The sequence below is a fragment of the Excalfactoria chinensis genome, chromosome 2, assembly GCF_039878825.1.
Source record: "Excalfactoria chinensis isolate bCotChi1 chromosome 2, bCotChi1.hap2, whole genome shotgun sequence".
NCBI lineage: Eukaryota > Metazoa > Chordata > Aves > Galliformes > Phasianidae > Excalfactoria > Excalfactoria chinensis.
In genome coordinates, this window is record NC_092826.1 from 31412282 (window position 1) to 31427210 (window position 14929).

Here is a 14929-nt window from a genome sequence, read left to right on the forward strand (position 1 = left end):
TCCTTCACCTTTAGACAAATTAGCAGGGAATGACAATGCTTTGCAATATTATTAAAAAATATTTTGAAGTAATAGTTCTACAGGCTTCTTTAGAAACAAGACAAATTCTTTAAGAATTTGTATTTTAAATTTGGTTCTTTCTCCTTAGACAACACTGCTGAAAGTTATTTGAATTCTGTATTTATATGGAATATACCTTTATTAACAAAGGCCTTATTTCTCTCACATTACTGAGAGGAAAAACTGAGGAGGAGCTTGAAAGAAATCTGACTTAACTACGCCTCTGGCCTCTGGAAATAAGGACAGCCCTGTGACATACTGCCAGACCGCCACAATAAAGCAGCAGCAGCAATGTCAGAAATTTAATGGACATGTATTTTGTGACTTAAATTTACAGTGTTTGATTCTAGGATCTTAATTTCTTCATTCATATTTGATGGGTTGACACATCGAGTGGTTGTGCTGAAATGAATGGGGCTTCTGATATAGGAAGGCGCTGCTCCACTCGAGCCAAGCTACCACAGCGCAGAACTCTCAGCCAGCTGCATGTGTGTGCTGCCAGGTGGGCAGGCTTCAGAGGTTCTGTTTTAGGTAAACACCTATGTTTTGCTGGACTTAATCATGAGAGTAGGAGGAGGAAGATGGGAGTCCAAATTAGGATTTCTTCACATTTTTAGTAATTAGGAGCAATGTGTATCCTTTATCTGCATGCTGAAATAAATACAAAGCAATGTTTCTGCTTGTAGATACAATAGTTCTCTTATAGTGCTTTGGCTGCTGGTAATATCATAAGGAAGCTTTTATTAATTCTTGGACAGCACTCCAGAAAAGTCTGACTCAGTTTGCTAGCTAGCAGAGAATCAGACAATGGAGATCTTAGTGCAGCATTTGTAATCATCTAGTTAGGGAATGAAACCAATATTTATGTTACATTCTATTTCTGTAGGTCCTGTTTTAATGTCACTCAAATTTCTTCCTGCCAGGTGTGATAATTGTTCCAAGTGCTGGTGTTGGTATTGTCCTAGGCGGCTACATTATCAAAAAACTGAAACTTGGTGCAAGAGAGTCTGCAAAGCTGGCCATGATCTGCAGTGGTGTGTCTTTGCTGTGCTTTTCAACTCTCTTCATTGTTGGATGTGAAAGCATTAATCTAGGGGGAATAAATATACCTTATACGACTGGGTAAGTACCTTTGAATCACTGGGGTTTTCCAATAAACCTGGTGACAAAATGAAAAAAATGCTGATGACTGATGTTCTGAAGAAGCCATGTAATCAGATTGGAATATGGTATTATATATCATTTACAGTATGAACACATACTATGTGGCCCTTCTTTTTTACATGTGGTTTGTAATGAAACCTATGCAATAACTCACCTTTCTGATGGATGGGAAAATTTGTTTGAATGGACTTGAATTTTTTCAAAGGAAAACACTAGTAAACTGTATAGATGGCTCAGAATGCTTTCTGTTTCTGACAATTGTGAAAATACTAAAGAGATTGTAATATTTATTTCTGAGTAGGTCTGTTTAATATCACTGTAATAGTATCTTAGGTCTTCAGCCTTACTTGGGCATATGCTGTTGATGTTAGTGCTGATGTTTTCTCTGAAAGAGTGGTCAGGCAGTGGAATGGACTGCCCAGGGATGTGGTGGAGTCACTGACCCTGGGGGTGTTCAAGGAATGTTTGGACGTTGCGTTGAGGGACATGGTTTAGTGAGAGCTATTGGTTATCAGTGGATGGGTGGACTGGATGATCTTGTAGGTCTTTTCCAACCTTGGCGATTCTGTGATTCTGTGTACACTGCTTTTGAAACCCTTACATTGATTGTCAGGGACACTGACCAGATTATAACCTTTAGAAAAGGCTGCCAGGAAAAATAAGATACAGATGTGGGAAGACAGCAGGAGTGAGGGATTTAGGCTGCAACATCAAGAAAAGGAAAAGAAAAAAAAGGGATATTTGGAAGCAAGAAAGTACAGTAAAAGTTGCGAGATTATTTCCCTAGAAAGTAGTTCCTAGGAAGCCTGATCATGAACACTTTTTTTTCTTTCTTATTAAGCACATTAACTTGTTGCCAAAATTCCTTTCTTCATGTAGCTTAAAAACAGGAACAAACTAAGCATTTGAAAAATGCAAACCTATCCAAATCAATGTTTTTCACTTCGCCATCTACATCTGAGACAGTTTGCCAGTTAAATATGACCATTTGTTGGGTATCAAAGTCATTTGAATATTTTGCTTTCAAAGCTCACTCAGCTTTGCATGTAATCTTTAGAGGTTTGGAAGAGACTAGGAGAAATGTAGAGCAGGAAAAGTGATGATCAGATGGACAAAAAAGAACTAAATTGGGGCAGTGAGCAAACCAAATGAAAAACAAAGAAGAAGAATGGGAAGCAAGGGAAGGAGAAAATAGGACAGTTTACACAGAGAATATTTTGCATTGCCTGTTGCTGTGTGTTACTAAGTTGCTGTCAAATCATAATTGTAGGGCAAGGAGCAACAGAAAGCCATGTGCTGATGGAAAGCTTGTATGCTCATTTGTTTTCTTAATACCTGGAGTGTAAGCTTGATGCCAAAGGGCTTACTGTGCAGTGGAGTAGCGTGGGTGGTGAATCCTGCTCTGAGCATAGTGGACTGAAGGAGAAAATGGGAATAGAAGGTGGTTAGAATGCCTTGATTGTCCATTTTCTGGTGATGTTTATTGAAAGCCTATGGGAGTAGATGAAGAAAGGAAAACTATTAAGAAATAAAACGTAAATTTTATTGTCCCCCCTGCACTCCTGATGCCCCATTTGGAGTACTCTGTCCAGGTCTGGGGCACCAACACAACAAATATTTAGAGCTAATGGAACAGGTCCAGAGGCAGCAAAGATAAGAGGACTGGAGCACCTCTCCTACAAAAGAAGGCTGAGGAAGCTGGGCTTGTTCAGTCTGGGGAAGAGAATGCTCTAAGGAGACTTCATTGAGGCCTTCTAGTACTTAAAAGGAGCTTATAGACAGGAGAGGGACCAATTTGTTGCACAGGAAGATAGTGACAGAACAAGGGGTAATTATTTTAAACTAAAAGAGAGGAGATTTAGTTTAGATATTAGGAGGAATTTTTCACTCAGAGGGTGGTGAGGCACCGGAACAGTTTGTCCAGAGAAACTGTGGATGCCCCATTCCTGTAGGCATTCAAGGCCAGGTTGGATGGGGCCCTGGGCAGCTCGAGCTGGTAGATGGCAGTCTTGCCTGCAGGAAGGGGATGCTAACTGGATGGTGTTTAAGGTCCCTTTCAACCCAAACCATTCTGTGATTCTTTGAATTTTTTTTATAACTATTAACCTAACTGTGTCACGTGAGAATGTCCCTGTTTGACTGATGAAAAAGCCGCCTGTGAAAAGGTTATTTAATTTAAATCTATTGCTTAATTAAGCTTGGGTAAAACTATTGTTATGTGAACACTCAAGTTAGAATTGTAAGCATATCTAATTCATTTTTGTGATAAATTATATTTACAGTAAATACATGAATTGAAACAGAAGTCTATCCACAGATGTACTACAAGTACAAAGTAGTTCTTGGTCACCTTCATCTAATTCTTCTTACTGGTAGAATAGATGAGACACAGTAATTGCAGATTATTGTAAAGCACTGATGTGTACCAGGTCTTTGAAATCAGTATAAAAATCAGTGTACTTAGACTAATGTCATCAGAAATTGAGAACTGCCAGTATGTGGTAAAGTAGAATTCAGGAGTCAGAAACCTCAGCCCTGTATAAGTTTTTTAGTGCAGAAATAAATAGGGGTTAAAAATGATAATAAACAAACACTATTAATTATAAATATACCTTGTAAATGTGATGGGGTAAACATTCTCTTATTCCTCGTGGTCAATCATTTGATAGCTTCATATCATTTACTTAGTAAGGACGTCTTCTACTCAAACATCAAAGAATGTAATTGTTTATGTAACAAAAAACATGCTTTCATTTTGAAATTTAATAAAACACATACTTTATTCTCTAGTTCCAGTGCTGTTCAGTGTACAGACATCAAAGCCAGTTTAGCATGCCTACATGAGACATGGGAAACACTACAGCTGGCTCAGGATAAATTGTCTTGTATCATGCTCTGCCTTACCATAGCTGTGCCAAGTCTGATGTCTGGACTACCTGCTCTGGCATCAGCCTGAAGATCTCAGCTGCATTGGGCAGTATAGACATACCATGCAGTATAGACATATAATACAGTCTTCTTTGGATAAGTATGTTTAGACCTACTTTTCTCATGTCTTACATTAAAAAGCAGTTCATTTCCTTGGATGAACTGAGACAAGCCAGTATAGAAGAGTTAGACAAGCTGAGTTTTACTTAGCATGGAAATGTGCAGATCAGTGCTCAGAAATGTAGGCAGTGATACGTTGTAATTCAGGATGTTTCATAACTCAGTATTTTTCTGACTGTACCAGCTGAGGAACCCTGGAGGTGCATACAGATTAGAATACGTTTGCAAGAATTCTCTGCTGCTTTATGTTGGACACAAGCAGTTTTTCCACTGTTGGTGTGTCATCAGCAGTTCTCTTATCAGGAAGGTCAAGGACACCTCTACTTTATACATCTCAGCATTTCAGAATCTGTTGTTCAGTTCCTCAGCCTTGTCTCCGAAGGCATGTTTGATATTTGATATAATGAGCCTTGTGCCAAGCTCTGCTGTCTGGCATCCCTTCTCTTGCATAATAATAAGCATTTGAACAGGAAGTCCTAAATGAGTGAATGTGGACTTGCTCAGTACAGAAGTGCTTCCTGATGTTCAAATGGAACCTCCTTTGTTCCAGTTTGTGCCTATGGCCTCTTGTCCTAGCATTGGGCACCACTGAAAGGACTCAGGCTCCACCCTCTTTGCACCCTCCATTTGGATACTTTTATACACTGTTGTGATCCTCACGAAGTCTCTTCTTCTCTGGAGTGAACAGCCCCAGCTCTCTCAGCCTCTCCTCACTGGAGAGGAGCTCCAGTCCCTTCATCACCTTCATGACCATTCACTGGAATCTCTCCAGTACATCCAGGTCTCTGCTGTGCTGTGGAGCCCAAACCTAGACACAGCAATACAGGTGTGGTCTCACCAGTGCTGAATAAAAGGGAAATAGCAGAGGACAACTGCTTTGGTGGTTTGTAGACTTGTTCTTTCCGTGTTTTGTGATAACAAGTAACTGAAATAAGCTCCCAGGGAGCTTACTCATAATGACAGATTCCTGGATTATTTCAGTTTCATCTCTCAAATTTCTGGCAAGTAATGAATCAAAACAGGCCCCTTCTGATTGCTTTCTGTTGTTTTGGTATAATTAAAGTTTAATAAAACCATGTAATTGAGATACTGAGGCAACTCATGTAAGAAAAAAGACAAATTCTTCCTCTTGTACCCTCAGTTTGTGTTTCTATTACCCTTGTATCTCTTTCAGACCTATCAAATCTCTTAATTTAGAGTCAGTGACTAATTGGATCAGAACAATGACAACAAAGAAGGAATCCAGCTAATGCAGTGAGAGGGTCCCTTGTTTGACAGCTACACAAAATTTGTTTCATTGCTGCAATTCCAGCTGCTTGCCAACAAGGAGCTGCAGATCTCTGCCATCCAGAATGTCCTAGGCTGTAAAGCTTCAATACCAAACCAAAAACATTGCCACTGAGTTAACCCTTTTGATCATATAGCTCATTTTTAAGGTTAGATAAATTGTATGGTGAGGGATTTTCTCCTTTTCTTTGTATTTCCTTAGTGTATGGTAATGTTGGTTACTACAGTAGTTCAATTAATACTAATAAAATCACATCCAGAGTAGTTCTCTACTACTCTGATGTTATCAAGCGATACTCAGGCATTGTTTTTGTTTATCTTCATTTCACTTAGACTGTAGCTTCATGGATGAAGGTCCACCTTTTTTCAGTACCTGTGCATAGACTGCCAACATAGTGGGGTCTCAGTACAAATCTGGATGTCTGAAATAACAGGTCACAGCTCTAAAGATTCCAGACAGTATGTCTTGCCTTATTCTTTCCCTTTTTTTTTGCTTAGCTTAGTTAGGTAAAATACGTGCTTCTAGTAGTGGGAGATGCATGATGGAAATGTGGTTACATGCATATTTGTCTGTAGAGATTTCAAGTCCTCAGCATCAGTAGTCCTTCATTAGTTTCCCATCATTAAAAGAGGAATGAACAATGGGTGAAGACTGAAGGTAATAATGATGAAAAGAGGAACTCTTAAAAGTGACTAATGATGAGCTTTTGGATACAACTAATGGCTGTTGTTTTTTTTTTCTTCATTACAAATTCTTGAGAGAAAAAAACGATTCTCTTTTTGTACAAGGCATTTGTTGTAAACAACAACAAAAAATGCAAAAAAATACCCCAAATAAACCATACTGTAATTTATTTGTACAAGAGGTGATGAAAGCTGGGGAGACGCTTGTTATTAACTTGAACATATTTGCTTTGTGTATCTGTAAACTTAAGGCTTCTTTCTGACAAAGTAAATAAGTCCTTAAGATTAAATTTTCATGGAACTCTCAGTTCAGTTTCTGGGTTCATGCTTCTAATTTCTTGCATGCCTGATTTCATTCACCTTTATTTTAAAGCTGATTTCCTAACCGGTGTGTCATACTAATGTTCAGCAATACAGCTCAAGCGAGTAGACTATGTAAGCAGAGCCACTGGGAAGCAGCCCAAAACTCATTTACTGCTGAGACAGCTTTAATGAGGAGGGATAAGAGGTCAGAATAATGCATTTCGCAGGGTGGAAAAGGCTGGGGAGGGGAACCTGAGCTGTGCCTTTCCTGGCAGCATGAGATGCCCTTGGTCCTGTACATGTGCTAGAAGCCAGGGCACCATCTTGAGGGTTTCCTGCACAGATTGGGAAGACCTGCTTACCCCAAATATTTAGGCTTCTGGGACATCCAGCTCAGCAGGGCTGCCAAGGAGCTTGTCAAATTCCAAAAATGCTGCCTCTCCTGTTTCTGTGATAAAATGCTGTCACATCACTGCTGAAGTCTGTATGTTCATGAGAAATATTTTGGTGATTTGGATGTTTTCTACCAGACAAAAATTTCTGCTGGGAAATTACTGGAATAATCTGCCTGGTTGTGTATGGCATGTTGCTGCATATTGCTTTCTGAAATCCAACGTGATATAATGAGACAAGTTTCAGCTGATAGCTGAGAAGGCAACAGAGCCGATATCAGCCTTGGATATTTAATTTCCTGCTCAAGCTGCAATGTGTTTCTAAAACTGTACCTTGTTTGTTTATGGCACGAGGAAGAAAACACTCAGAAAGGCTTTGGTTGACATCCAACTAGACCACAAAGTGCAAAATAGCTCCAAGAGCTAAATCTGTGGACCTGATTTGTGTAATCAGTAGACAGACAATAAATATTTAAAAGCTACTTAGCAACATTAGATCAGCTGCAAAAGTGCACAGCTGGAAAGACAAGCATATTCAGCAAAAGCAAATAGTGTTTAAATACATTAGAAATGAGTTAGGTGGAAGTCACTAAGCAGCTGTCTAGCATTACTGTCTAGCATTACTGATGATGGAAGGTGAGGTGACAAATAACAAGGATAACAAGCATTATGTGTGGAGTTATTCCTGAGCCAAGCCTCCGATCTATTCGGGTATGGGAGATAGGAGCAGAAGAACATCCCTTATTGTCCATGGGGTTGCTGGGAAAAAGGTAGCTGTTTGCCTTTACAGCTGTTGTAACTGAGTATTACAGAACTGAGGTGAGCAAACAGCAGCCACAAAAACAGTTCAGATTCCTGTTCAACTCCTGCATGGCTGAGGAGGTGCTAACATCCTCTGGATACCTACTGATCTGTTTAGAGAAGACACTTGAGCTGGCTTGAAACAGCAGTGGCCTCTCTGTGGCATCACTGAGCAATACCAACAGCAGGGCAAACAGGGCAGCACAGTTAATCCAATATTGCGCTGCAGTGCCTGGTGTGGATGTTGTGCATACCAACATAATTCCCAGGGCAAGAGTTTTGCTTACAGCACATGTGCTAATACCCGTGCCCTAATGGAGCTCAGTACCTAGTTTGTGTTTAAAAGGGCCAAGCTGCCATTTTTGACAGAAGTTCAGGTCTTCTGGGTTGGACTGCACTCAGACCGCAGGAGAGGGTAAGGTGGTGCCTGCAGCTCCCTTTACCACTGATGTAAGAGGGTGAAGGTCACGTTCTTCTCCTGAAGTTGGACATTTTCATTAATATATTCTAATGTCTGGGAAAAACCTTCAGTTTTCACTCCTGCAGCCTCTCTATCATGTTCAACCTTACAGAGATTATCTCACTATTCATTGAAAACCGTCTTTTCATATCTTCTTAATAGACTGTTGAATAAATGCTGTAATGGAGGACTCTTTTATCTTCCATCTTGGGGGAGAGGAAAAAAAGGAAAAAAAAAGATAGGTTGACAACCAGGAAGAGGTGGGAGGGAAGCCTTGTTTTACACGGCTGTGGAGAGCCATCCTCCTGGGAGAGGATCCAGAAGCTATGGGTGAAGGCCAGAGAGACTGAATGCTGGTAGAATGTGGCACATGGAGTGTTCAGAGTAACCTTTCAAACTGACCTAATGACACACCTAAGAGCTCTGGTACAGTTCATTTCTGTAACAATAGCCGTGACAAAACAAAAAAGTTATCCAAAAGTACATTCTGCAAATACCACCTCTCTTCACTGTTCGGATACCATAATCTCTGACAACAAACCAAACCAGTGGCAGTCCTGGTACTCTCTTCTGAGTTAAACCACATCTCCTGCCATTGTGACTTGTAGAAGGCAAAGAAATATTTTCTTAGTGCAGTGACTGAAGGAGATGAGTTGCTTACCTTCTGCAGTTTATATCTGACCAGCAATTTAGTTAGACAATGCCTCACCCGGAATTTCTGATGTCCTCAAGTACACCATAATCATTACATTGGTTCAGTCTTCTGACACAGGGCTGGTCTCCATTCCTTTTGTAAAACTGAAGCTGTTTTGTAACAGTGGCCTTAGGATACAGGGGAAGAGAAAAGAAAAATGAGGAATGGATAGAAGTACAGAAAATGTAAGCTGGAAAAGAATGTAATTTTAAAACCTGCTGAAGGAGAGTTCCTTCAGTAGAAGTGGTTTTGAGTCCTGGCCTCTGCTCCAGGTTTTGCTTACAAATATAGCAGTAAAGAATCACAGATAAGGAGACATGAATAGGATTGGAATCAGGTTCAGTTTCAGCAGGTAGAATGGAAAGAGACTTGATTTTGGAGCTTGCTGATAAAAATGCCATTGAGGAGGTGTAAGTCTGAACCCCTTCAAGTTGAGGAAGACCTTGAACCTCAGTGTTGCCAGGTCAGGCAGTTCCATAGCCAGTAAAGAAAAGTACGCTTCCTCCTCCACTTCGGGAGAGATCTTCCTATGAAGTGTCAGGACCTGGGGCTCTTCTCCATGCTTCTAGGAGCTTGGTCATCCATGTTAAGGAGTTCATGGTCAGCTCTGTCACTGGGAAGAGTTGTTCTGCATAAAACTGGAGGTGAGGGGCTGCCCTGCCTCTCTTGAGGGTTTCTGATCAGGTCTTTCTGTCACTCCCAGTTCAACTTCCCTTGCAGAGCAGTCACGTTCCCTCACTTCTGTCTTTTGAATTGCTGGAGATCTTCAGAAGTTCCAGCTGTCTTTGTTCTATAGAGAAACTGCCCCTTTGGTTTCAGCACCTGGATGGACAAAAACTTTTAGCTTCAGATATTACAAACTACATCCTATAATGTAAGTGGTTTCAAACTGACTTTCTGTCTTTAGAAGTGTTTCAGTTTTGTAGACTTACAAGACTTACACTAATGCAGAGGAAAATGCTATTTAAGCATCACAAAACTATAGACTGCAGTTCTCAAAAACACAATAAAATTGTGGTTTTCCTCAGTAACTGGAGAAACTGTAGTTGAAAACATCAACATCAGCTGCTTTTTAGTTCTTGTTCATTTAGAATAACCTTGTTTGGTGAAGACAGTGTGGGTGCAGAATTCTAGAATCTTGATTTAATTAAGCAGAAAGGTATTTAGGAAATAGGAATTGGAGTTGCCAGGCTCAGCCAAGGTTGTCACTTGCAAATAGACTGGTATGACTAAGATCATTCAGGTAAATTTTCCACTGGCTTAATGCCTTCCTGTTGCTGGCGGTATTTTAAAGGCAGATGAAATTAAACCACACTGCAGACACTTGCTTTTCCACTTACTAAATTAATTTAGCAACCAGAAACAAGACAGAAAGCATGGTAAGTGTAGTAAAAATAGGTATAAATATAATACAGGCTATTTAAAAGTTAATGCCTGTTGTATTTTGAGTGCGTAATGACCTCAAAAAATGACTTACATTTCGAGATGTGTCTGTATTATATATCTTAGCTGATCGTTTCCTTTTTGATCTAGCATATTCAGTAATATAGCATGAATAAAAGGTAACTCTAGAAAATAACTCTGAAGTTTATATTTTCAGTTCACAAGCAAAATAGCAGATGTAGGGGCAAAGCTCAAAGAGTCAGACTCAAAACAAGCAGCAGCTCATGTAGCAGACAGTAGGCTGCAGAACAGTTCCTGCTGTTAGATGTTGTGGATGCAAAAGTTTAGTGTTAATGGGAGAAATTGTGTTTAAGAGCTTAAAGATTCCATCAGAAAAATGTATTTTGATCATCACCTAATAAACAAGGAGGTTCTAAGTAAGGCAAACTGGACACCTTGCATCCAGGATGCTGGAACTTATATATGAGCTCAGTTTACACTGAGTCTGGTTATTCCAGCTGTTTTAATTTATAAAGAAACACATAAGTATCCATTTTATCTCTTTAAAAAAACTCTATTTTTAAAAAAAACTTTATTTTTTTAAATTTTGTTAGTGTATGACCAGAATCTGTATATGAATTTATGTGTTTTATTATTCTCTTTCTGTGAGGTTGATATGTCTGCTAATGTTTTTCCTCACAGAATCACAGAATCCTTAGGATTGGAAGGAAACTTTAAAGGCCATCTAGTCCAAATCCCCTGCAATGAGCAGGGACACCTACATCTAGATCAGGTTGCTCAGAGCCTTGCCCACCCTGACCTTGAATTTCTCCAAGAATGGGGCATCCACCACATCTCTGGGCAACCTGTCTGAGTGCCTCACCATCCTCACTGTACAAGACTTTCTCCTCCTTTGCTTTGCACTCCAAGCCCTCACCATATCCAGAAGCAGAAGTCCCCTGCCACCGTGGTCATTGCTTCAGGGTGGGGAGCAGCTGGATCGTTCTCCCAGTAGTTGTTCACAGATCTGGCAATTTGAGTGTCACTCGGGAGTTGTTTTGGGCAGGGTGGGAATGGTGTGGTGGACCAGGCAGTAGGTAGACATGTTGGTCACCATCCCACTTCATGAACCAGAATCAAAACCTCTGGTGGTGCCATCTGACCATCAGTTGTAAGCAGAGCTGATTTGTTTCTACAAGTAGCAAAAAGCAGTATTTGACCAGTGTGCTTTTTAGCATCTTCTGATGATGATGAATGTATGATCTTACTGATATGGACTTTGCTATTACTGCCTTTGCCACTTCTGGGTTGAGCTGCTCTGGTAGTGCTGGCAAAGCAGGGCTACAATGGGATATATATATATATATATTTTTCACAAACTCTTCATTCTGGGTACAAATTGCACACTGGAACTCTGATTCTGAGCTTACAGCCAAACTCTTTGTGAGAGGACTTACTTATAAATTGGGCTTGGGAAATATCCTGGGGAAGAGTCCAGGAAGATGGCATAGTGGTTATTTTCAATATGTTTAGTAATAGCATGGTGATCTTCCAGATGTAGAATATCAGGGAGATAGTTGTATTTTTCTAGTGTGCATATCAGTAATACAAGCATTACTTTTCTGGAGCAGTCATTGGTATGTGGGAAGAGATGGCTATTAGTTCACATAATGCTCAGATCTCATTACTAGGCTCTTCACTACTAATCAACAGCAAATTGCTGCAGCTTACAGTGGTTGCATAAAATCTCTTAACTCTTAGAAGGAAACATAAGGGGAATACCCACACAAATAATGTATAATGTTTAAACTTTGGTATTACTTTTATATTGTTTTTTCAGTTGTTGGCAGAGATGCCTAGGGCTTTCATCTATGTAGTTCAAATCAAGCGTATGACCTTGGGTTAATGCAATCTTTCTGTAATCAAGTGTAAGTTCCAGTGTCAATGATTAGGATGTTTTCTCTTCTGAACAGCAGGTATATCTGTGCTTGCTCTACTAGTCTGTTCCTTTTCTTTTCTTCAGTCCCACTCTTGCCATGGCCCACAGGAATCTCACTGGGAGCTGTAATGTGAACTGTGGATGTAAAATTCACGAGTATGAGCCTGTCTGTGGATCAGATGGAATAACGTATTTTAATCCTTGCCTAGCTGGCTGCATCAATGGTGGAAACCATAGCACAGGGGTAAGTCCTTCACCCACCCACCTAACAAACATGAGTGGGCCCTCAGGACTGCAACAGATTGAAGACTGCTGTGTTTCAAGATTGAACATCTCTCCTTGAAGCATGCTGTCTTTTCACAAGTTCGTCAATGTTATTTTTAATAGTAGTTGGGGATTTTTTGTTGTTGTTGTTTTTTCCTCTTTGAATGGAAGGAAGAACTTCAGGTAACTGGAAAATGTTTTAAACTCCTTTGTAAGTTTTATGTTGAAAGCCACTGGTGCTTGTGCTGTGCTCCTTGTTTCACATAAGTGGCTGTATCACCTGCACCAGTGCATTGATAGGTGTTTTGTTTGTGTTGGTAAAGAAAGACTGCCCATTTATTCTGCTCTTGTAAAGCAGCTTCACCATCATCACGTCCCTCTCTAGACCTCTTCATGATATATGATTATCTTCAAACTCATGTAACCAGAAACTAAAGAATGTTAATAATCCACTTTCTCTCTTGGATATACATTACCCGTTATAGCCCAGTCTTCCAGTTATGCTGGGCTGGGGAGAAGCATCCTGCTGGTAAAGTTGAACCATGGGAATCTTGCAGTATCCTGGACTGAAAGGTACAATTTAACCCTCCAAGCAAAAAAGTGGTATTTATATACTCATTTAATATGAAAGGGAAACTCCTGAATTTTTCTATTACAGAACTGTTTTTTTTTTTTTTTTTAAATTTTATTTTTTTAAATTTTTTTTATTTTAATTATTATATAAAAAAAGAATATTTAAGAAAGACAGGAAGTACTGTAAACATTGATTTTCTGAGGACTTGATTGTACATTCCAGAAAGCTTATTTATAATGTATCAGTCAGCTGATTTGCAGTTCTGAGCCAGCCTGTTAACAGGAGGGTGGTGGTTCCAGCACTTTCCTATCTGAAGTTTGACTGGATAATGTTCCATAAATGCAGGTTCCTGTGTAGATTCCACTTAGAACAGACTTAGAACAGTGGGTTTTCTGGGGGTGAGGTTATTCTAATTTTAATTTTGTTTTGTTTTTATTTTTACTTTGAATGTCTTCCTAGTTTGTAGTAGAATGTTCCTTTGGCCCAGTTGTACGATCATTGATAATTCATTTAATAAGGAAGTGCGTTGGTAATTTGTACTCTTTAATACAGATTTTGAAACACACTATTTCCTACTATGGTTTAAGAAAAGATCCTTCATGGCCTGAGGGTAGATAATGGAGAATAGAATGAGTAGGAAAATACATGTATTGATAAAATAATGTTTTATGTAGGATACTTTTAGAAACAATGACTACAAGCTTATGCCACTCTATAGCACACAAAATGTTGCTAAGCTATAATACTGGGATTTAAGCTTATAAAATATAATGCTTTCAAAATTTGCCACTTAAAAATTGGAATTAGGCAAAAGGATGCCCATGTGGACTTCAGAACTGGTTTATGTAAACTCCAGAATTTCTCTTGCATAAGAGCTCTGTCTCGGTGCACAAATTTGGTTTCTCTGGTGATGACCCAAGATTGTGTACTAAAGAAGACTGTTTCTTGTAGGAGGCCTATTTGGAAGCAAAAAGGAGATTAAGATGAGGACTGTAGGAAGAAAACAAATACTTGTGATTTTAAACGGTGGAGAGCTGCCTTGAAACTAAGAACCTAAGAAACTGGATTCTGTTACTGCTTTCATTCCTAAGTGATACTGGGCAAGTCACTTAGACCAAAATTATCCCATTAATTTTTTATTCTTTGTATTCTGGATGATCAACATGAGCAATAACCAGAAGTGTCATCTACAGAAGCACTGAGTGCCTAAATCTTTATCTGAAGGCAGAAAAAGTTGTGTTTAGGAAATGCTAAGTAGTGTATAAGGAAAAATATTCTGAAAAAAAAAAAGGCAACTTGGTTGCCTTAAATTTGCCACTCACCTTTCTGAAGCTTTTTGTCTGTTTCAGTTACTTAACTACAAAATAGAGAATAGTGCCTCATCTCAGCTGTTTTGAAGATAAATTACACCGTTTTGAAAATGTTAAGCTATAACGATGAGTTTGATTTAAAAAATTAACAATGAAATATGAGGCACTCTGTAGTAGAGTACCGTCAGCGTGAGGAGAAAAATACTTGGGATCACATTTTGAAAATGTGGAGTAAAATACTGAATAAATTCTCATTAGGAAGTTCAGCTAAATCCCATGTAAAATAAATAAATAAATAAGGCAATGCCATAATACAACTGTGAATAGGAGTATAAATTAAAGTTGACAGGCAACCCTAATTTGGTTATTTCCCAATGTCTGAGTGCTTAAATTTGTAATATTAAGATGGTCTTGTAATGTAGATTTTGTGCATATGTAGTTCTACATTTATGAATGTGACCATAAAAATCAAAGCCTCTAACATTACATGTGCCCCGATCTGCTTTGCTAACACTGGAATATTCTCATTGACCATACAGCCTTTTGCCATTAGAAAACTCTTTGGG

General features: G+C 39.2%; 1 protein-coding gene across 2 annotated transcripts in view; it reads left to right on the forward strand.

Moving 5' to 3' along the window:
* The window catches only part of SLCO5A1 (solute carrier organic anion transporter family member 5A1), a 67996-nt gene that overhangs the window by 44963 nt on the left and 8104 nt on the right, over positions 1–14929 (forward strand). For both annotated transcript variants that reach the window (XM_072328661.1, XM_072328660.1), the window contains 2 exons: positions 984–1182; positions 12300–12459. In XM_072328661.1, coding sequence (XP_072184762.1) covers positions 984–1182; positions 12300–12459 — 359 coding nt within the window. The remainder of the gene's footprint in view (positions 1–983; positions 1183–12299; positions 12460–14929) is intronic.